Source organism: Macaca fascicularis, chromosome 14, assembly GCF_037993035.2.
Source record: "Macaca fascicularis isolate 582-1 chromosome 14, T2T-MFA8v1.1".
NCBI classification, from domain to species: Eukaryota; Metazoa; Chordata; class Mammalia; order Primates; family Cercopithecidae; genus Macaca; species Macaca fascicularis.
In genome coordinates, this window is record NC_088388.1 from 105,083,185 (window position 1) to 105,106,956 (window position 23,772).

General features: G+C 35.7%; 1 protein-coding gene across 3 annotated transcripts; it reads left to right on the top strand.

Moving 5' to 3' along the window:
- Positions 1-283: 283 nt before the first annotated feature.
- On the top strand, positions 284-21,872 carry AASDHPPT (aminoadipate-semialdehyde dehydrogenase-phosphopantetheinyl transferase). Of its 3 annotated transcripts, XR_012423661.1 has the most exons (7): positions 284-527; positions 2,102-2,327; positions 13,750-13,871; positions 14,493-14,654; positions 15,962-16,049; positions 17,761-17,832; positions 19,938-21,872. XR_012423661.1 is itself a non-coding variant. In XM_005579510.5 (6 exons), exons 1-6 carry the CDS (start codon positions 345-347, stop codon positions 20,100-20,102), a joined length of 930 nt encoding a protein of 309 aa, XP_005579567.2. In that variant the 5' UTR covers positions 284-344; the 3' UTR covers positions 20,103-21,872. The 3 variants fall into 3 exon arrangements, 2 of the variants coding, with proteins under 2 accessions (XP_005579567.2, XP_073871241.1); XM_005579510.5 differs by lacking the exon at positions 15,962-16,049; XM_074015140.1 differs by lacking the exons at positions 284-527; positions 2,102-2,327; positions 15,962-16,049 and adding an exon at positions 12,405-13,183.
- Positions 21,873-23,772: the final 1,900 nt, after the last annotated feature.

Sequence of the window (23,772 nt, forward strand, 5' to 3'; positions counted from 1 at the left end):
TTGGCCTGCACCGCTGTCCCGTCAACTCTTCCGCAAGTGTGAGTGGCGTAACTGCCGGGCTCTTGGCCTTGGTCCCGCCCTTTGCTCGCCTCCGAAGCCACGCCTACGTGACGTCATACAATGCCGCAAAGCGCAGAGCTGATCTCCGTCTCCGCCCCCAGCTGCTTTCTCCGAGAGGAGGTGGCTGAGCTGGGGGCGGGCTGGGAGGGCTGTCGGTGGGCCACGTGCCCATCTGCGTAGCGACGTCCCGCCCCCTGCGCACGGACGCCGGGAAGAAGGGGGTGGGGCCACGTTTGCGACCGCGCCATCAGGCCCGAGGTAACGGCGAGGGCTGCTTGCAGTGTATGGTTTTCCCTGCCAAACGGTTCTGCTTGGTGCCATCCATGGAGGGCGTGCGCTGGGCCTTTTCCTGCGGCACTTGGCTGCCTAGTCGAGCCGAATGGCTGCTGGCAGTGCGATCGATTCAGCCCGAGGAGAAGGAGCGCATTGGCCAGTTCGTCTTTGCCCGGGACGCTAAGGCAGCCATGGTACTACAGGTCTTTTTTGGTATTTACAGCCTAGGAAGCAGATGTTGGGGGAGGCGGGCCGGGCTGTGGAGACCCCACACTCCCGCGCTGGCGGCGACCTTCTCGCTGTGGAGCCCGTGGCCGGTCCGGGCGACAGCAGCCGGCGCTGCGGAGTTGCGGGCGACGCACGGCCTGGTTTCCACGGCCTTTGTAACCGCCTCGGAGGCCGCGATGGCTGTAAAAATTCTTTCTTTTCCCCTGTTATTTCAAATGGAGACCCTCCTAAACTGTGAAATAAGTGTGAGGAAGGCCGACAAAATTGTGTTTTTCTGTAATGAATGTTTTTATGTCTTTATCTTTAAATGTTATTTTTTTTCTTTGCGTGGGTTCATAACCCATGCTTATTCTGCCTGTTAAATATCCCACCATTCTCCGAGGACTCCCTGCACGTGGTAGGCCCTAGAAATTATTGACAGTATGATATAGTTCGTAGCCCTGCGCTTCACGGGATTGAAGCCAATGAACCTGAAGCCGGAGAGGATACCTTCCTCACTAGATGCCATGGGAAACAGTATTTTACGTAGATTTATTTTAGCTATTATTTTGAAGCAACAAATGGAAAACGGGATTTCCAAACAAATAACCTCTACAATATGGTGCAATTTGAAACAACCGTGAATTACCATCATTTAAAAGACAGTCGTTTCTTAAAAATGTCCCATATTGAAACACCTTTCTGTTTGAAATGTTGACTAGTTGATAATTATAAGGCACATTGGTGAAAATTTTTTACACTTATAATTTGTAAGGAATTGTGAAATGAACTACTTTTAAAAGCCTGCAGTTTTTAAAAGTCAGTGTTAGAATTGAAGAAGAAAAAAACCTGAAAGATATTTTTAAAAATACATACTTTGTCATCTTATATTCTTGCTTTTTGTGTGTGTGTGTGTTTAGTAATTATTTAAAAAATAATATTTGGAGGTGGGAGAGAGCAGAACAAGATAGGTCATGCCTTGCTAATCGTTGAAGCTGGGTGATCAATATATGGGATCTGGAAATACATATGCGCAGATGTAGATACAGGACGGCTGTCACTGCAGAGTTGTTTATGACAGCAAGTCTAGAGCGAGCCTAAAATGTCCAATAAAGGGGAAATAATATTATGAAATATGCTACAGTTAAAACTGCATGGACCAGACGGATGTGTACAGACATAAAATAATTCCCAATACTTATAAATTTAAAAGCTTATATGTGGCAGAATACTACATAAGTATAATCTCATGTTTGTGTTTATATGTAGAGTTAGCAAAAACATGTAAATGCACATATATTTAAATCCAGAAGAGACTGACAGGATGCCAGCTGTTAACTTTGGTCGCTAGCAAAGGAGAGGGAATTGTTAAGGCGGGCTTTAACTTGTTATCTACTTAAGCATTGGTTAAGTTTAAATTAACGTGTGTTTAATCCTTAAGTATTTTGAAAAGTTTTAAAAATGAAAATTTTAGAAACCAAAAAAAAAATACTTTTACACGTAGTGTGGTTGTATCTTTGGCAGACATCAGTACATACCAAATGTTTTATGTACTTAACAGGCTGGTCGTCTGATGATAAGGAAATTGGTTGCAGAGAAATTGAATATCCCTTGGAATCACATTCGTTTGCAAAGAACTGCAAAAGGAAAGCCAGTTCTTGCAAAGGACTCATCGAATCCTTACCCGAATTTCAACTTTAACATCTCTCATCAAGGGGACTATGCGGTGCTTGCTGCTGAGCCTGAGCTGCAAGTTGGGATTGATATAATGAAGACTAGTTTTCCAGGTAACATTTCATTTTTGTAGTACAGCAGTTAAATGTCTTGATGCCTCAGTTCTTACCTATTGAGTAATCTCAGGCCAGGAAATGTATTAGAGATATTTAAGTTTAGAGAAAATGTGCTTAGTACACAAAGGTAATGGAGAGCATAAATCTGAAAAGGGTATATTTCCATGACTATTTACAGACTTACAAATAAATAATAGATTATCCGTTCCTGGTGATCCATATAATACTTTGCCTAGAGGTAAAGTGAAATTCTTTTTGAATTGTACTTCAACTTATTTCACTTAAACATTAACCACAATTTTTCAGTCAAATTGTTAGTTTGTTTTTTAAAAAAGAATTTCAATCGTAAAGTGCATTGTAGTCCTTATGTAGAGATAACATATGCAGTTGACCCGTGAACAACACAAGTTTGAACTGCATGGGTCTACTCCTGGGAATATTTTTCAGTAGTTGGCCCTCTGTACCCGCAGATTCTGCATCCACAAACAAATGCATGTCAAGATTCAGTATTTGCGGAATATGAAACCTGAGGATATAGAGGGCTGACTTCATATATGCGGATTCCACAGGGCCGCATGCGCAGATTTTGGTATCTGAGGAGGGTCCTGGAACCCATCCCCAGTGGATACCAACGGGCGACTCTTTGTTCTGTATCTAAATACAGCTCTTTTTAGCCCATTTATGCAAGTAAAAATGAGGAGCAAACATTATTAAAATAGTTAAGTTGCTTATATATTGCCTTAGAAATTTGTTACTGGTGGCTTTAAGGACCACTAACATTTGTGGTGAGGTTGAATGTACACCCAGGCAATTTAATACATACTAAATACAGGTTCTCTTAATTATTGTATACTTGTCGTCATCACATTTAATGAACACTTAACCATGTGCCGTGGCATTTTACATAGAGCTTTAGATATATTCTGTGATTTAATTCTCTCAACTGCCCTATGATGCATATACTGCTATTTTTACAGAAGGTAAGTAACAGGCTAAGAAGAAACCTTTTAATAAAAGAAGCCACATCTTCCTAATTTCATAGTAAAACTGTCTAATCTCCATACTGCCTGCACCATATGTGGTTTGAATATGTGGCTCTCTCAGTCTGTAAGGCTTGTATTAATCTTCTCTCACTCCCATTTCTGCATAGATAACTCCTATTTGCTTGTTAGATTTCACCTTAACTTTACTTTAGGGAAGCTTTGTGAGCCTTCAATCTAAGCTAGGTTCTTTTGTTGTAGGCTCTCATAAAATGTATTTTCCTTATTCCAGTAATGTGTCTCAGTTGGTTATTCATCAGGATGGTTGATTATCTTTTCCTGGTACTTAAAAGCTGTGTGAGAGCAAGAACCATGTTAGCTACATCAGAGTTTAATCACTATCACATCTCTTAGTACCTTGCCTAGTATATAATAGTAAAATATTTGTCAAATGAATGAAAAAACACTGTGCTGTTGTAGGCTTCAGTGTAGCTATGAATCTCTTCTCCCTTTTGCTTTTATTGTCCTTACCTTGCATTTTCCTACTAGCTACTCTTTCTCTTACGTACTCATAAACCTTTCCAGTATAACTCTATTCTCAGGTTTGCTCAGAACAAGGCCCTACTAGTGATTTTGGAAACCTTGTGACAGATTGTTGATCTGATTCCCTGGATAAGGTTCAAGGAATTTTGTTTAACCTCCTGAAATTGTTGGCTACATTTTGTATGATGTGTACATGTGCATTTTTCTTAGGAAAGGATCTGGTATTCAACAGGGGTATAGGTGGCTTACTCTAAAAAAATTGCTGCCGTAGAAGATTCTTAGCATGGGAATTAGCCCATATATTCTTATAGCTTTCTACTGTCATTATAGGAACTTTTTCTGAAATCAGAAATGGAAAGACCATTGTTTTTTACAATGCAGTCAGCACAACTACACGGTAAATAAATTGGCCCAGTGGGTTGGTATCTGCTTGGAAATGATACCTCTGAGAAACAGATTTTATTACCAGTTAACTTGATGGGCAGTGTTGGCTATGGTCAGTGCTGGATAAACAAGTAATTAATAACAGAAGCTTTTAATAAATGATGGAAAGACAGTTGAGCAAAAATTTCAGATTTAGTTTTCCTGTTAATTATGTTTTATTAGACCTCCCTCTCAGTTGATCTTATTTGACTAATCACAATATCTAGGCCTTTTCTTTTTCTTTATTTTGTTGTGAAAAAGCTATTGCTATCTCCAGTAATACAGAAAAGAAGAGAGATTTTCCAGTTGTCACTAGTATTTTACCATGCCACTGATTTCTGAAGCATGAATGGACACAGCATGATTTCTTAATGAGGATGGGAAGTAGACACTGATTTGCTTCATTGAAGATTCTTTGAATTGCTATACTTATTGTAGTAAGTGAGGAGATTGAGCAAGGGATTTTTCCTAAGAGTCTTGCTAAATGATGGTAGTCAAAACTTAGGATAGCAGCAAGGAAAGTACTGTGTTTCGTACTAAGCATCATTACTAGATTGTCAACTCTAAAGACAGAGTTGGCTTTGGAGGTTATCATTAGTGCATTGAAAGAGTCAATTCCATTACTCCGTCTTGTTCTGTAGGTAAGAATCCTGTAGGAACTTAGAGAATCTTTTTCTTTCATGGTGCATTAACCATTTCTACTGAGTGCAGCTCATTTCCCTCCCTCTACCTGTTCTCCCACTGTTGGCTGCGGCCACGCAGAAGAGAACATATCTAGTATATAGCCTACTGTAAATGCCAGGGCGGTACATTCTTGCTCTTAGGAAGAATAGTGTTTTCCTGGTCTTCATCTTAATTTAAATGAAGGTTTTCCCTTCGTTTTCTAATTTTTTCTACCATTAAAGGTGTTTGAAGTGCTGAGCATAAAGGGTAACTTTTGAATTGTTTAGTTTTGTGACCATGTTTACAAAGTAAGGCAAAATAAGAGAGACCAAATACATAAAAATTATGACTGAAATTTGGGAAAGGGCCAGAATTTTCCCCCTGTGGTTTTACATGTTCATCTTTACATTTTTAAAATAAACTTTGCTGAATTTTTTTTTTAAATGCACTTGGGATTTAAAACCTTTAAGTGGTTTTAGAAAGTCACACGTCACTTTGTACTCTGAATTCCTTACTGGAAAACCAAGTCTCCACCCTCAAGGAGTTTTCCCCCTTCCCAGTTACAGGTGGGTCTTTTTCCATTGTCAGTACGACTTGATTGTGTAACTAGTATTTATTGAGCAATTCCTACAAGTGTGTGACACTATGTTAGATGCCTAATAGGTATTATTTCATCTTCATAAGACTAGTGTGTAAGTACTACTGTTATTTTGTATAAAAGGTTAAGACATTTGTCCAAACTGCTCTCTACAGTATATGACCTCAGTATGAGATTTTATTGATTCCTATTAAAAGAATTTGCAGATACCAAAATTTGAAAAATTTTGTGAAACTGGGTTACATACATTTAAAGTTGTTATGGAAGAACTGATGACTAGGAATATGAAAAATATGGTAAGGATCCTGCCTTACCAGTTTCAGAAACTTGTGTTAGGCATTGTAAACTAAAAAGAGTATAGTACTAGTGAAAGAATAGACAACTAGAAGAGTTAATCTTAGAGCCCAGGATATATACATATTTCAATTCAGTGAATAAAAGATTATTTATTAAATGGTGCTGGTAGAATTGGTTAGTCATGTGGATGTAAAACATACTATATACACCAATTTGGAGGAATTCGAAGTTTAAAAGTTAAAAAAAAATTATAATTTTAGGACAAAATAGGTCAAGTTGCAATAAATCTTTTTCTGAATTCTTTTCAAACAAGACAGAGTTCAGAATTTATCAAAGAAAGAATCGATATTTAAATTTTAAAAAATTATATTCCAAAAATATAACCAAATACAAAAGATAAATAATAGAATAAGGAAAATTCTTATAACAAATTTGGTAAAGTGTCAATATCCATAATATATAAAGAGCTTCTATGAAGTGATTAGAAAATATTAATAGGCACCTTACAGAAGAACAAATTCAAGTAGTCAGTAAGCTATTACCTTAATGATGAGTAATGCAAATTAAAGTAACAACAGGATGCCCATCAGATTTGCAGAAAATTGGAAAACAACACTTGGAGCTTGTGAAAATGTCAGAAAAGAACAATCATATAGATGGAAGCACTAGAAATTGCTACAGGCTTTTTGGAAAATAATGTTAAAATTGAAAATACACATAGTCTTTGATTTAGTGATCTTGTTTATGGTACTGTATCCAAAATATTTATGAATAACAACAAAACCTGAAGCTACTAATAGAAATTGGTTAAATAAATTAATGGTGGATGCATTCTACAGATAATTATTAGCTGTAATAAAAGAATTAGTTAGGTCTATATGAACCTGAAGGGACTTAGAATGTATATGTGTATATATATATATATATAATATCATAATAGAGACAGGGTTTCTCCATGTTGCCTAGGCTGGTCTTGAACTCCTGGGCTCAAGTGATCTGCCTGCCTCAGCCTCCTAAGTGTTAAGATTACAGGCGTGAGCCATTGTGCCCGGCCAATATCACATCACAGAAAAATATATGTAGCAGAATCTTTTTTTTTTTTGAGACGGAGTCTGGCTCTGTCGCCCAGGCTGGAGTTCAGTGGCGCTCGGCTCACTGCAAGCTCTGCCTTTCGGGTTCATGCCACTCTCCTGCCTCAGCCTCCCAAGCAGCTGGGAGTACAGGTGCCCGCCACCACGCCCAGCTAATTTTTTGTATTTTCAGTAGAGACGGGGTTTCACCGTGTTAGCCAGGATGGTCTCGATCTCCTGACCTCATGGTCCGCCTGCCTCGGCCTCCCAAAGTGCTGGGATTACAGGCGTGAGCCACCGCGCCCTGCCAGAATCTTATTTTTTTAAAACAAATATCTCTCAATCCCTTTAAAAACAAACCAGCTATGTAAAATGATTTTTTAAAACTTATAAAGTTATGAGAAAATTTCAAAAGCTAAAAGACTTAGAAGAAATGTTTTTCTCTGAGATAAAAATTCTCCGTGAACCTTTTTAATTTTAATTTTAAGAGAAAATTGTCCTTATTTCTAAATTCAAATTAAAAACATACAACTCTGTCCCCTGCAAAACCCTTAATCCTCCTTTCTCGCAAACGTCAGTACTGAAAGAATCTGTATAGGAACCTGTAAATAGACTAGCTTTTACAGAAAATTGAATTGATGATATATAGGATAAATCTGAGAAACACTTCCAGAATGAAAGGGAATGAATAAGGAGATAAAGAGGACTGAACATAGAGATTTGGTTTATAAAAATATATATTATTGAAGAAGATGACAGATTAAATGGATAAGAAACAAACAAGATTTGGGATTAGACAGATTTAATTCCAGTTTAAAAAAGAATAAAAAAATCTGGAGACAGGTAGTAGTGATGATTGTACGACAGTATGAATGTACTGTATACTACTGGACTGTATACTTAAAAATGGGTGAAATTATATATATTGTACTACAGTAGAGAAGAAATCATACATAGAATATCAGAATTAAATTTTCTGGAAAATGCTACAGTCCTGCTAGTATCCAAATAATAAAAAAATTTATCTTGAAACTAGAGTCCGTTTAGTCTTAGACTTCTTTTCTATCATAGTAATAGGACCATAGCATGTTATTTTAAAATTTTGATCAGGATATCAAAATCAGCTAGGGTAGTCATTAAAAATACAGATTCCTTGAAATCACTGCAGACCTGTGGGAGCCAGAATTTCTGAGAGTACAATAGGGTTTCTATTTTTTTTTTTGAGACGGAGTTTCACTCTTTGTTATCCGGGCTGGAGTGCAGTGGTGCAATCTCGGCTCACCACAACCTCCGCCTCCTGGGTTCGAGTGATTCTCTTGCCTCAGCTTCCCGAGTAGCTGGGATTATAGGCACCTGCCACCATGCCTGGCTAATTTTTGTATTTTTAGTAGAGACAAGGTTTCAGCACGTTGTCCAGGCTAGTCTTGAACTCCTGACCTCAGGTGATCTGCCCACTTCAGCCTCCCAAAGTGCTGGGATTACAGGCGTGAGCCATCGTGGCCGGCCGGGTTTCTATATTTAAACAATATTCCCAGTTGATTGTTAGGCATGTTAATGTTTGGGAAACTCTGTATTGGATGTAATTTACAGAACTAACAAAAAGAAAAATTATAGCCCATTTACCATTTTTTATGAGTGATATCAGAAAGTCTTTGCCACAACTCTAACAAAATTAAAGTTTTATTAACACTTACTAGAACACAGTGTAATTGTATATTTGAGCAAACTTCTGAAAAGATGGCTTTTGAAGCTTAAAATGATAAAAGGAAACCACAAAGTCAACAGATATGATTTCATATTAAATCATCTTTCACAAACCAGAGAATATATTTGTGGCAAATTTGACAGACAAAGGTTAATGTTGTTAAGATGTGAAATGCCCCTCTAAACATCAACGGGAAAACCACTTAAGTCCTACTTGATGAATATAGGAAGGACTTCATAAAAACAGTTGACTAAAGAAGATACACATTTAACAATGACTTTCACAGCAGCCTCAGAGCTAATATTTATTAGGTATTTGATAGTTCCAGGCGTTTTACATGTTTATTCTTAATCTGCCCAATTCTTTGTCCCTATTTTACAATTTGAGAAACAGCCATAGAGATGTTAAGTAAATGTTAAATAAATAACCTACAGGTTGAGTATATCCATAGTGGGAAATCCACAGTGCTCCCCTGAGTTTTTCCTTTGAGTATAATTTTGATGCTCAAAAAGCTTTGAGTTTTATAGCATTTTGGATTTCAGATTTTCAGATTAGGGATACTCAATCTGTAGCTAAGAAGTGATGAACCAGCATGTGAAAATTTTACTCCAGGGACATAAAATTAAAGCTCCTAAGGGTACGTGAATGTGTGTGCTTATGTATAATTTAAATTGTATCTATGTGTATATTAGTTTCTTCAGGCTGCCTAACAAAGTACCTCAAACATGGTGTCTTCAAGTGACAGAAGGCTCTTTAAGTTCTGGAGGGCCGGAAGTTAAGGTGTCAGCAGGGTCGTGGTCTCTCTAAAGGTTCCAAGAAAGAATCTTTCCTTGCTTCTTCCTAGTTTCTGCTCATTCCTAGCAGTCCGTGGCTTGCAGTTACATCACTCCAATTTTTGCCTTCACCTTCAAATGACTTATTCTGTCTCCTCTCCGTGTCTGTCTCTTTTTGTGAGGACACCAGGCATTGGATTCAGGGCTCACTTTAATTAGGTATGACCTGATCTTAACTTGATTACATCTATAAAGACTCTATTTCCAAATAAGGTCACATTCTAAGGTTCTGGGTGGACATGAATTTCAGGAGACACCCTTCAACCCAGTAGAATCCATTCTCTGGCCCCCTGCAAAATTTATATCCATCTAACATACAAAGTAAATTCACCCCATCCCAGCATCAGCAATTCTCAGCCCATTCCAGCATTAGCTCTAAATTTCATGTAAGTGTTAATATCATCAACCCAAAAAGTGGCAAAGTCTCGTTATCTCAGTCATCTAAATCAGCTATGTGTGAAACTGGAGTATGATCCTTCTTGGGGCAAAATTCCTCTCCATGGGTGGACTTGTGAAAGCGGAAAACAAGTCTTCTAAAATACAATGGTAGGAGAGGCATAGGATAGACATTCCCATTCCAAAAAGAAGTTTGAAGTAAAAAGGATCATGGTTCTCAAACATGTTCCAAACCCAGCAGAGTAAATTCATTAGGTTTCAAAGCCCAAAAATAAAAGGCTTCTTGCTCTGTCCTGTTGGTCGTCGTCTTCATCCTCTGGAGTTCTTCCTAAAAGGATAACATTCACAGCCCAGTAGTTCTAGCTCTATCAGCCTGTTTCTTGCCTCTGTGTGTTAATACCTATATGTGTTGGTAAACAGTGTAAGAGCAACTGAAGTTTAGGACTGCCTAAATGGTGAGTCTCAAACCTGGATTGTCGTATTTCAGTCTAGTGCTTTTTCTGCTGTACTTTACGAATTGAGGGCTTAAATGTAAGTACATCCTTTGATAGTAACATGCAAGAGGCTTTGTGCATGTAGTTTGTGAAACCTATATTGGCAGCTCAGATATTTTTGTGTTATTCTAGGTTTGTGTCTGGATAAGTTCCTGGACAAATGAGCTGATAAGTCAAGCATTACAGCGTATACATACTAACTCATATCTTAGAAGACTGTCACTTCTCATAGAAACAAAATTATATATAATTCTATTATATACAGTTCAGTACTTAGAAAGTGAAACTATTGGAATTTATAATATGATTTGTTATCTGAGGCTAAATTTTGGTACTTTGAAGCAAGCACATAGTTGGGCATTGCTTAACTCCCTTCCACGTGCCTCAAAAATGGCCAGCCCATTTACCTAAAGGCTGAAGTACTGTTATATATACATATTTATGTATACATATTGGCAACCTTGTTTTGGAGAGGGATTAATGTGGGTAGGCCCTGAGGTTCTGGTACTACTAGAATTTTTTTTCATAGGCCAGCGATAGTTGCTCAAGGCATTAGATCTAAATGATTTTGTTGTATGTTACTACTGTGTTTAAAATAAAACATTAGTTTCTGTGTGGTCTTAATTAGTTAATCGTTGCACAATACAATATCTAACACTGCTCTCCTTAATGGTCAAACTATAAGATGGAGGATCAGGTTTTTCTCAGCTTGACTGATGATTCTCTGTGTATGTAATGGTAGTATTAGAACTTGCCAACATGTATGTCCAGTAATTGTGCTGTCTTCAAATAGCTTAAGGGACAAATTCACTGTTCTTCCTACCAATTTTTCTTTATTCCAGTTTCTGAGGTAAACTGTATTTAACACTTAACAGAGTATATGCCCACTGTATATCCACCATAATGCCACAGTGTGGCGCTGCTGTGCTTTGGCCGAATATTTACAAAATCACCTTTTCCTATTGCTGTCAAATTTTTATTTTGTGGTCTAAATAAGATGCTCTAAAGTATATGAAAATGCACTCATATCGGTATTTCTTGACTGAACATAATGAGTTATGTGATTGCTTTCTAGTGATTGTGCCAGATTGATTGCCTTTTATGTTAATCAGTTTTTTAATAGCCTGCTTATTTAAATTTTTTTCCTTGATTGCCCCATCTTATTTAGTTAAAAATCAGAAGGCTTCTTGGAGGTTATAAAAATAAAATTTGAAGAAAGCAGCAAGCAAAATGACACTATAGATGACAAAATGCGTATCTTTTTAAATGCAGATTTTTTGGACATTAATCTGTTACAACTACAGTTTCACTCAAAATACATAATGCAGTCTTCCAAACCAAAGATAGTTTGTTCCTCCCATTATTGTTACATATGCAGTTTGTGCCAAAATCCATTCAACAGGAAACAGTTTATGATTTTTGTAGATATAGTGTCCCCAATGTTTAAAATTTCCAGATTTATGTTAGTTACTTCAGAAGCTTTCTGTCTTTACTTTCTTTAAGGTGTTCTTTAAGATGTTATTTATCAAGCCAGTATGTACTATTGATGCGTTGAACAAAACAGTTTTTATTGAGGGGCTTCTATTAATGTTAGTCTCAGGAAGGTGTTGAGGAGTAAACACCAAACAATCAAAGGGATCCATGGCCGCAAAAGGGGTAAGAATTTCTTGCCATTGAACTCTTAAGATCACAATTTAATATCTCAGTGCCTGAAAATGAATGAGGATCCTTATTTTGATCCATAGTACCACATATCAGCAACAAGATCAGCAGAAATACTTCCTGATGAACTAAGAGGCGACTATTTTGACTCTTGAAGCGGAGGTACTGGGAGAATCATAAATATTTCATGAGAGAACCAATTTTTAATATATTCTACCCTTGAGATGAATGCGGGAAAGGTATTTGGTTACTGCAGGAGAAACTAAACTCTCTATGAAGATAAGGACCATGTCTGTTTTGCTCATCATGTGGTTCGTGGTACCTAGCACTTGTATGCTTTTAGTGGAATTCTAATTGTTGAATTATCATAGAGAGAATTAGTGATTAAATGCCAGTGAAGTATTAAGAAGGGGACATTCAACATCTTCAACATCTTTTTTCTCCACATATTTATTTACATAAGAAATGCCCATAGAGAGTGTTGTATCAGCTATCTCTTTAAGAATTGTGTTAATCATTTCAGAATGTCAAATTTTGGAGTTGGTTATTTTAGAAGTGAGAATTTGAGTAAGCCCATATTAACAGAATCCTCAAAGGGACTACCTTCAAAAGGTTTTCTGGAAAATAATGTAATAATGAACTAAGGATACAGGGCAGTTGAATATTTAGGAAGTAATTTACCATATAATAGTTAACATTCATGTATACACTTAGTAAATGTTTGTGGTTCACCTACCTCTGATAGGCCCATTAGGCTGTAAGTATAAAAGGCAAGAACAGTGATCAATTTGTTTTTAATATTAGTTGAATACATATTTGTGTAAATATTTATACATATTATGCATATTTATATAAAATGAATGATGGTAGAAAGTTTGTGCTTGGTGGTAAAGACACACAAACACATAATTTTAATGTTTGGGAAAATTCAATACTAGAGACCTACCATGAATTTTAACATGTATTTTACCCCTTAGTTCTGGGAATGAGATCCTTTGGGTTGTATCTTTTGTCATTTATTTTTCGAATGCTATGTAATATTTTGTTATCTATGAAATAGTGGCACTAAAGATATGTTTCAAGTTTTTTTAAATGAGCTTATTTTGCAACTGCAACCATGAAAGAATAATGAAAATCTTTTATTTGAAGAAGTCATATTAGAAAACAAGTTGGAAAACATTTAAAGAAGGTAAGTATTAATTTTTTAGCCGTGGCAATAATGTAGAATAAAAGAACAGTTTTCAGCTTTCTGCTAATTTTCCAAAACTTGTGGTAAAATAATTATTCCCTTTTTTTCTCTGTTACGTAACAAAATAAAACTTTAGAATAATATGGTTCTACTTTAGGAGTATTTTAATTGGGCTTCTGATAAATACCCTTTTATATAAGAAATTTCCTGTTATTTAAGATTTATAACAGCTTTGGCTGCCAAATTGTATCAAAACTTTTTGGGGCATATATTGATGCAACCATATGGTTTTCCTGCTTAAGTAATAATTTATAGAATATCACCAATTCCTGTTAAACTACTCATATTTCTGGGCTAACTACTGCTTGTCATAGTGTGTTTACTGTTTTAATTTTCAAGTTGTTTTGACTTGCTGAGATTTTGTTTAGGATTATTTTAAATGTATTCAAAAGAATGGTTGCCCTTTAGATCTTTGGGGGGTGCTGTCTTTAACAGTTTTAGTAATAGAGCAACTTTTTATTTTTTAATAGAACTGCTATTTAATTTCTTATTTCCTTAACTGACAGGTCGTGGTTCAATTCCAGAATTCTTTCATATTATGAAACGAAAGTTTACCAACAAAGAATGGGAAACAATCAGAAGCTTTAAGGATGAATGGACTCAGCTGGATATGTTTTATAGGAATTGGGTATAATTCTTTCTAATTTTTAAAGCAAAAGTCTATAATGATTCCATTATCTTCATTTAAAATCAGAGTCCTTGGTTACCCAGTAGTGTCGAAACAGTAGATTGCTTGAGAATGTTATGGTTTTTATGCATATATTACATTATAATGACATTTCATTTTAAGAAAATTTAACCTATGTGTAATGCTCAGTTAGAAAGTACCTAAAGCTAAAACAAAACATTATGATTTATAAATAATGTTTTCTGTCATAAAGGAACTAATACACATGAAGTCTTATGTAACAAACACTGATATATATACTACTACATGCCAGAAGACATTACTTCAAGCTCTTTATAAGTTAGTTAGTTTAATATACATAACATCCCTATGAGGAAGGTATTGTTATCATGATCGCAGGTTACGTACAAGGGGATACAGGCACAGAGAGCTTAAATGATTTGCCCTAAGATCATGTGGATGGTTTGTTTTCATGCTGTAAGGGTTTTTTTTAAAAAAAGCTTAGAGCCATATAGCTGTAATGTAGCATAGCATTGAAACTCCCTATTTGTTGGGCCTGTAGATTCTATGAAAAATTTTTGTACACTGAATTCTAAGAGAAAATGTCTTTCTGTATCTTAGGCACTTAAAGAAAGCTTCATAAAAGCCATTGGTGTTGGACTAGGATTTGAATTGCAGCGGCTTGAATTTGATCTATCTCCATTAAACTTGGATATAGGCCAAGTTTATAAAGAAACACGTTTGTTCCTGGATGGAGAGGAAGAAAAAGAATGGGCATTTGAGGTAAGAAATTTATTAGAATTGTTATAACTAAGAATTTCTATTTTTTATGCGTGTATGTATGATTGATTTGGGTAGGCTAGTCACTGAATGTGGACGCAACTGAAGCCAGTCCTGCTGCTCTGAAAGTGAAATCAGGGCTACTATGACAGCATGTAACATTTATGCTAATACTTAAAAGATGTTGAAAGATGAGTCGTTGTGAGTTCAGAATGGAAAAAGAAAAGAGGCTCTGAAAAGGAGCTTTGCATGTATGAACAGCCAAAAGCAGCCACTTTGGCTGGGCCATAATGAGGGTATTTAAGAGAGATTCCAGATCAGGCTGGTAGATCCTGCAAGGTATTGATCAAGTTAAGTATTTTGGTCTCTTACTGTATTTTGTTTCTGTCACTAGCAGTTCCTGGTTGCTAGTGAGAGAAGCCAACACACACTAATTTAAGCCAAAAAACCCCCCAAAACAGTATTATAGGTTACTAGAGTTATTCAGCAGCTGTCCCCAGTATTAGCTAGAATTAGGGGACGAAATATTCAGAGCTCTTTTTGTCTCCTACTTTTGCCTTTCTCTACATTTTGGCTTCAGTTTTCTCCCACCCATGTTTCTCATTCTATACACCAGCTTTCTCAGCCTCTCTGGTCTACATGACAGAAAACATGACTCTTGCATGTAACATACTGTTGTTGCATGTAACAATTTACGGTTTACAACAATTTACAGTTTAAAACCCCAAACAAACTGGTAAACTCACTTTCTGTTCCAAGTCCAAAAATCCTAGAGAAGGGACTCCCTGACCTAGCTTGGGCTAGTTGTTTATTTCCAGACCGGTCATTATACTGTGATTGGTCCTGCTTGTGTCCAGCAAATGGGCTGTAGAGCAGTTCTCTGACTTAGAAGATAATCTGTTGTGATGCAGAATACTAGAAAATAAATGAGATGTTAAGTTTGAGATACCAAACATCTAAGTGAAGATGTCAGATAGGTGAATGGAATGGAGGGCTGGGCTAGAGGAAAAATATTATAATGGTTATAAGTATAACCATTATGTCAATGGTAGTTGAAACCATGGATTTGAAGTTGGAACTATGAGATTACCTAAGGAGCAACTATATATTGAATCTGTGAAGAGAGAAGTGCAAATTGAAGCCACAAGAAGTTAGAAGTATGGCCGAGAATAGAGCCCTGAGAATATAGATGGTCCCCAATTTATGATGGTTCAACTTTTTTTGACTTTATGACAGTATGAAAGTGATAATGCATTCAGTAGAATTCATATTTGCAGAACCCACACAACCGTTCCTTTTCTCATTTTCAGTACAGTATTCAATAAATTACATGAGATATTCAACATTTTATTATAAATGAGGCTTTGTGTTAGATGATTTCGCCCACTGTAGGCTGATGTAAGTATTCTGAGCACATTTAAGGTAGGCTATGCTATGCTATGATGTTTGGTGGGCTAGGTGTATTAAATGCATTTTCCATGTAACCATATTTTCTTACAGTGGGTTTATTGGGATATAACATCATTGTGAGTTGAGGAGCATCTATACTAATATTCAAAGGCTGTTTTGTGGAGGAGACTGATAAAGAATGACCAAAATGGTGTAACAGAGTAGTGTTGGTATCCAAGGACAGAAAGCATTTTGAAAAAGAGAGCTGGGTCAAAAACTGCTAGGGACTAGATGTGGTGGCTCATGCTTGTCATCCCAACACTTTGGGAGGCTGAGACACTGTCTCTACAAAAAATTTAAAAAATGAAATGTTCAAAACAGTACATCCATTAGTTAACATTCTTTAGTGTCCAACTATCAATTGTTAGTGTACATACACCTCTAATTATACATTAAGCATGATTCTTATTTACTGAAATATTCTATACATGTAAGAACTATATCTTACATGCTAGATTTCTGAAAAATTATTTTGGATATTTTTAAATTTGTACATTCCGGTTACTTTTTTCTTGTTTGTTTAAAGAGAAAACAGAAAAGGGCTACATAGCAGACTTACTTTGTGATAATTTTGACATAGTAAATCTTCTGACACTTAGTCTTATATTTTTCCTCTTTAAACATATCTTAAATTTATCCTTACTGAATTTCACTTTTTGCTGATTTGGGTACCTGAAGGTATGAAGATAGGAAGAAGAAGATAAAAAATGAAAGCTCCCTAAGTACTATTTCTAATTCTAGTTTCTTCTGACGTTTTATGGAAGAATGCTTTAGTAAAGTGGTTTTTCAGTGAAAAGTTTGTTCAGCTTTTAAGTGTTCATAATTTTTTCTGGTGACTGTCTCAATATATATTACATTTTAAAGCCTCCTTCCCCTTTGTCTCATATGTAGGGGAAAATAGAAAATTGCATATTGGTTATGTTTTATCTATAAATTTCTACCATGATTTTTCATACATGATAGTATGTAGTTAACTAAATGCTTACATACCAATGTTGCAACCTGATTTTTTTTTTTTTAACCTTGTACTTTATTATACATAGTAGCATCACCAGGGAAGGACAGATAGCTATCAAGTACCTCTAGATAGGGCACATCACCTATGTAGTATTCTGGTTGAGAATGCATAACCTAAATCCACTCATTAAGAAACATCAAACAAGCCCCAAATGAGCAAAATTTTATTAAGAAAAAGCAGATATGGGGGAATTTGTACTTTAAAATGTTAATGTCATAAAAAACGAAAGGCTGACAAGACGTGACAACTGAATGCGATACTTGTCCCTACTTGCCCATTACTGGGCTCCTGTTCTGAAGGAGGGATATGCCACAAAGGACATTTTTGGATTAATTCACAGAATTTGGAATATAGCTAATAAAGTATAGTTTCAATGTTAAACTTACTGAAGTTATTAACTGATGTGGTTATGTAAGAGAATGTGCCTACTAGGAAATACATGTTGAAGTATTTAAGAGTAAAGGCCCGCATGTATGTAACTTCTAAAGTGGTTTAGCGGAGATGGGGAAATATATATATGCATGTGTGTGAGCGTACATATATATAGAGAGAGAGAGAGAATGAGATTTAGAAAATGTAAATAAAACTACATCTAGGTTTGCATATTTTATAATCTATATTTATTTACCTTTTATCTTTCAGGAAAGCAAAATAGATGAGCACCATTTTGTTGCAGTAGCTCTTAGGAAACCCGATGGATCTAGACATCAGGATGTAAGATTTTCGGATTTCTCTTTTTCTTAAATAGCATGAATCAATGTTAAGTTTGCTCTTTATTGATGGAAATCGTCATTTGCCTTATATCAGTTTAGAGAGTTTTGAGATTATAGATATAGTAATACTTTTTATTAGCAAATATTAAGATCACTAGGGATTTTGTAGAAACATTTTTAAAAAGCATTTGGGCGCAGTGGCTGACACCTGTAATCCCAGCACCTTGAGAGGCTGAGGCAGGTGGATCACCTGAGGTCAGGCGTTCCAGACCAGCCTGACCAACATGGAGAAACCCCATCTCTACTAAAAATACAAAATTAGCCAGGCATGGTGGCGGGTACCTGTAATCCCAGCTACTCAGGAGGCTGAGGCGGGAGAATCGCTTGAACCTGGGAGACAGAGGTTGCGGTGCACTGAGATTGCACCATTGCACTCCAGCCTGGGAAACAAGCGAAACTCTGTCTCAAAAAAAAAATAAAAATGTTACCCACTTCTTCACATTCATATATGCTGAAGCATTACAACAACAAACGTAATAAAAAATGTGGTAATACTGTCATACTACTCATATTTCCAATAGACATTCAAGATTATCTTAGTCATCTTAATGGTGGTTTATTTCTTGGTGAATTGGGGTTGTGTTGAATGTAAGAGTACCATGTTGAAGGTTGATGCATAATGGAATTACCTTGGGAATTGAATCCACTCCTCCTTTTAAAGTAATATCCTAAGTTATTCCCAAAGTTACAGTGTCAAACATATAAGAGCCCTTGTGTCATATTGTGGCATAATATCAGTTTCAGTTCTTCAGCCACAATGTTTTTATACTTTATCATCCGATTACCTGGTAAGCAAGCGGGGGAAAAACTTAGGGTCAAAGACGCTTAGTTTGCATATAATTGTGATTCTGCGGAAGTATTTATTTAAGGAAAACAGGTATGTTTTAATGAAAACTACATGCATACCATTATTTTTAGTAAATCAACATGAAAGAATGTAGCATGATCAATGTGTATGCATCGTTACTTCCACAAAAGTAGCTCAGGCAACACACCGTACCTTTGATAGATTAATCAAAGGATTAAGAATTCTCCATAGATTATCTTCCTTATAAAGGGATGGCACGTTAAAATTGACACCTGTTATCGGAAGATGTTCTAACCCAGGTTACTGGTCCTTCTGTTTTTAAATCTCAGCTTCATACTCCCTGCAAAAATACCTTTTGTTTTCGTAGAGCTTTATAATTGTTGAAACGTGCACATTCAGTACTTACTTTTTATTTCCCTGAATAGAGCCTATTTAGGCAACAGTGGCATATTGGGAAGACTAGAGTACAGTTCACAAACTTGGGTTCCAGGCCCACATCTACCATTTAACCTGTGTTTTGAGCTTGGACAAATTGTTTGAATTGTTTGCTCTTCCTGAGCCTCAGATTCCCCATCCATAAAACTGAGATAACCATATCACAACATAGCTATGAGACCAGTCATATAAAGTAAGTACTGGACCTTGTTAAAAGCGCTGTACAAAACCCAAGTACTGTTCATACTAGAATGTGCGGAATATTAAAGAGGGTCTACACTGGGTTCAGTTGTGAACAAGGACTCTATCTCAGAGAGTAAGATACAGTTTAAATTTAGTATTGAATAAATAATTTCCTAAAGAAGTATATATCTCTGTATAGTTATGGCAGTTTTATCCGACCCACCTTTTAGAGTAGTATTTCACAAAAGTTCACTTTCTCACTCACCTCTATGAAAACATCCTGACTGCTTGTTAAAATTACAGATTTTGGGATCCCTTCTAACTTATATGTACGGAATCACACTTTTTGAATGTGGGACCCAGTAAATCTACATGTTAAATGCTACAGGTTTTTGTTATATAAAAAAGTTCAAGAATCAGATTTTCTGTTTCATATTTTTTTGATTTGTTGTATTGGCAACACTAATATAAGGAATAAATACAGTGTTCTAGGAATCCTACTATGTTGTCATTTAATACTACTAAATTGTAAGTTGGTCTTACTTATTTTCGTTATTATGAAATTGATCATAAGATTAACATGCAATATAACAATAAGGTAATCTGCTTTTCCCTTTTAGGTTCCATCTCAGGATGATTCCAAACCAACCCAGAGGCAATTTACTATTCTCAACTTTAATGATTTAATATCATCTGCTGTTCCCATGACACCCGAAGATCCTTCATTTTGGGACTGTTTTTGCTTCACAGAAGAAATTCCAATACGAAATGGTACAAAGTCATGATGATTCCCTGAGGAACAAAGGGAAATGAAAACTGTTTGTAATCTTCCGTATTTGCTGAAAAATGAATGCTTGTTTAGTATCAAATTTTACTTCACAAAAGTTTTTTTTAAAGAACAGAAACTTTTCCAATTAAAAAAAAAAAGTAGACTTCCAGTTCAAGATAGCTCACTGAAATACATGTTTACCTCTTTATCTCCTAAATTGCATTGAATTGATAGGAAGGATGGTGGAATCTTAAAGTGATACATGCTAACTGTAGAAAGATAGAAAACACACATAAGCAAAAGGAAACATTGAAATGCTATCATTCAAAGATAACTACTCTTAAAACCTTGAGTATCTTTTCAGACCTTTTTCTTGGCAAATGAATCCATATTAACATATTTGATTTTTAAAAACATGGGAACATACTGTTTTGTAAATTTTTTTTAACTGCGCATCTACTGTTCATAAATATACATCTAACATAACTTTTTGTGGTTCTAACATACTCTGTTGTATAGCTAATACAAGTTAGGATGCTTTTGGCCAGAGGTAACAGTGTCCAAATGTAATTGGCCTAAGTAACCTAGGACATTGTTTAACATAACACAGGGTTCAGTGGTGTCATTAAAGACACACTTTTTTTTGCCTTGACCTCAGTTGGTTTGTTTTGCCTTAGGCTAATCCACCTCTCAATCACAAGAGCTGCTGCTATTACTTCACTTTTACATCTTCGTAAAATTGTATCTCAAAGGCAGAAAAGGCCATTCTCTCATTTGTTTTATCCATGAAGAAGACTTTTCACAAAAACCTCCGGAAGATTTCCCCTCAGTTTCCATTGACTTAGATCAGATTACAGAGAAAGGCAATGTCTGACATTTTTAGTCTGTTAGAAGTGGACTCTGTTGAAAAGAAAAGCTAAGCTAGGTGTGGAGAATGGAATTGGAAGCCCACTGCCTTCCCATAAGAAAAGTTTGCCATAATTTACTCATTTTTTTCTGTTAGACATTTTGATTATCTGCAGCTTATTACTACAAGCAGTGGCAGAGTGAATGTCCTTGTACATTTTGAGGTACATGCTTAATTATGTTCTTGAGACAGTTTCTAAAAGTGGAATGATTGATTTGACTGGTTCACAGGGCTTTAATTGTACAATTTCTCTCTCTAATTAGTACTATATGTGTGTGACCTCCCTCCCCTGCCAGAATACTCCTTGGTCAATTGTAGGTATTCTTTTTTATTTAATTGTTGCCAATATAAAAAGTGGTATGTCACTTTTAAAATTTGTATTTCTTTCATTACAAATAAGGTTGATATGTCAGTGTTGTTATTGGCTTTTCGTATTCCTCTTAACGTGAACCGTCTGTTCATTGTCTTTACCTGTTTTTGTTTTTAGCAAGTAGTACTTAATTTAAAGTGTGAACATAATATATAAGATGCCAAGACCATCATATTGATGACAAAAATATATTATGTGGTTGTAGTGCATGTCTTGGAGTTAAACTCTTAAGTATCAAGAAATAAAATAATTTCATTGTTTCTGTTACTAACATTAAAAGTGTGCAAATTGTATAAAATTAGGTACTTTGATTAGTAAAAAAAAAAGAAATTGAATGTTTTATATATTTTTTTTTATTTTATTAAGCATGCTCAGTTATGCCAAGCATAGTAAAAATAAAGGTCAAGTAGCATTTATAATAGAAGTACTGTTACCCCTAGCATGAGTGTAATGTGAAAAACTTTGTCTTGTCATTAAAATAATAAAAAAGATGAACGTTTATTATGGAATTTCTATGAGCCTGATGCTGTATTGGATTTGTATTTTTTAATTTTTAGGTTTTCTATTACTTTTAATCAAAGTTTCATGTGTATACAGCTTTAAAAAATCGAATAGATCTGTAAGATTTTTTTTTCCTAAGGAAAAAGGCCACTACTTTGACTTCTTCCATTTTCTGTCTCCAGGGCAAGCCCTTTCAACTCTTTTAGCTATTTGTTTTTTGTTGTTGTTGTTATTTATTACCATATCTCCAAATGACAGGCTTATATTGCTTTTACTTGATTTTTAAATTTTAGGCATTGTTTCTTTGATTCTCAAAGCGTCCCTCTTCTGCTTCCCAGCATTGCATATTCCCTTCTTATCCCCTTTTCTCCTCCCAGCATAATTATATCATAATTCAGTATTTACATTGTTGACTGTGATTACACTAAGAATATGTGTACATTATTGAGATTATGTAACTGCTGTGTACAGCTGATTGATGTATTATCCTTACCATATACTAATTTTTATTTCCTTTAGTTAATTGACTTTGCATAGATTTCTACCACATGTTTGAATGTCTTCTCTAACGTTCAGACATAACGATTATTCCATCAGTTTCATTCGTCTTTTAAAAAATCACTCCTAGAGCAATCTGCTTTGTCCAGTTGGACTTTCTGCCTTCTATGGCTGGTGTACAGCTATAATCCTGAGATCTCCTTTGCTATGATCCTGGGGATTGTTTGTCTCCCCTGTGTTGGATTCCCTGTTTCCCCATTTGCTATCTCTCACTTCTTAGATTTACTCCATTCATGTGGAATAGCTTTTTGAGAACAAAGTGGGCATAGGAGTTATATTTTTTGAGACTTATAAGAGGAAGGGACAATCCTCCTATGCAGAGTGGTATGGGGATCTAGTTTCTTAAACCTATTATCCTATCCCCCTCCACATGAAGCCATTTGTTAGCTCTGTATTCATACTTACTTTTTCCAAGTATTTGATGCTGCATTTTGCTGAGTTTTGTGCTGGGCTGGCACATGCTGCTTCATATTCATGTCTGCTGGGTCGAATTATAACATACTGACCAATGTATGGCTTTATTGGTCTCTGTTAGTACGTTTCCTGCACAGGAACTCTCATAAACTGATTTTTAAAATGAATCTGTATATTTGTGTCTCTTCCATTTCAGACTCAGAAATTTAAAAGACTTGGATAAATTTTCAATTAAGTTTTTCACTATCAAAATTAGAATTGTTACCTATTCAGTATCTGAAACTCAAAATCCAGTTAGGATTGAGTAACTCAACAGCTCCTCACTAGTGGAACTATTACCATCTGAACTTGAGGACCAGATAGATTTATAAATACACATATGCAAATATATCTTTGGTCAAAAATATTCCTGAAAACTCCAAGTATCAGTACTTTTAAAGAGGATGTGAAGAGAGCTCATGATGATGGATTTTATTTTTATGGGGTAAATAAATACACCTTCATAGTGTTGTGAATTTGGGATTGGCAAAGGTCTTTGGATGTATTTCCAGTTTATCAGTTAATGTCGGGTAACTGCTGCATATGTCTTACGGTATTTATATTAGAAGCTATTTTGCATCTTAAGCACTCGTATATCAGGCTATTTAATTCTCATAACTCTTTGGAGTTTTATTTATAGGGAAAGTAAGTTACTAAGTTCTTGAACAACTTACTAAAGGGTATATATTCATTGAATAGTGAAGCTCGTTATTTGGTCAGAGTTAGGTTCAGATCTTTAGATCCAGAACCTAAGTCAACCACTATACTTAGTGGTGTGCTGCTGGTAAATATTTAACAACCAGCAATCCTGGGGCAGGGAAGGAGAGGCCTTTATATGTAACTTTTGCTTATTCCATGAAATATGACGTGTAACCAACACCTAGGTTTAACACATGT

Bases quoted from the DNA above. Each gene is read 5' to 3' on its own strand.
- AASDHPPT (XM_005579510.5), top strand. From the start codon at position 345: ATGGTTTTCCCTGCCAAACGGTTCTGCTTGGTGCCATCCATGGAGGGC. The intron at 2,328-13,749 runs GTAACATTTCAT...CTTAACTGACAG, and splicing joins AATGAAGACTAGTTTTCCAG to GTCGTGGTTCAATTCCAGAA. The intron at 14,655-17,760 runs GTAAGAAATTTA...TTTATCTTTCAG, and splicing joins AAAAAGAATGGGCATTTGAG to GAAAGCAAAATAGATGAGCA.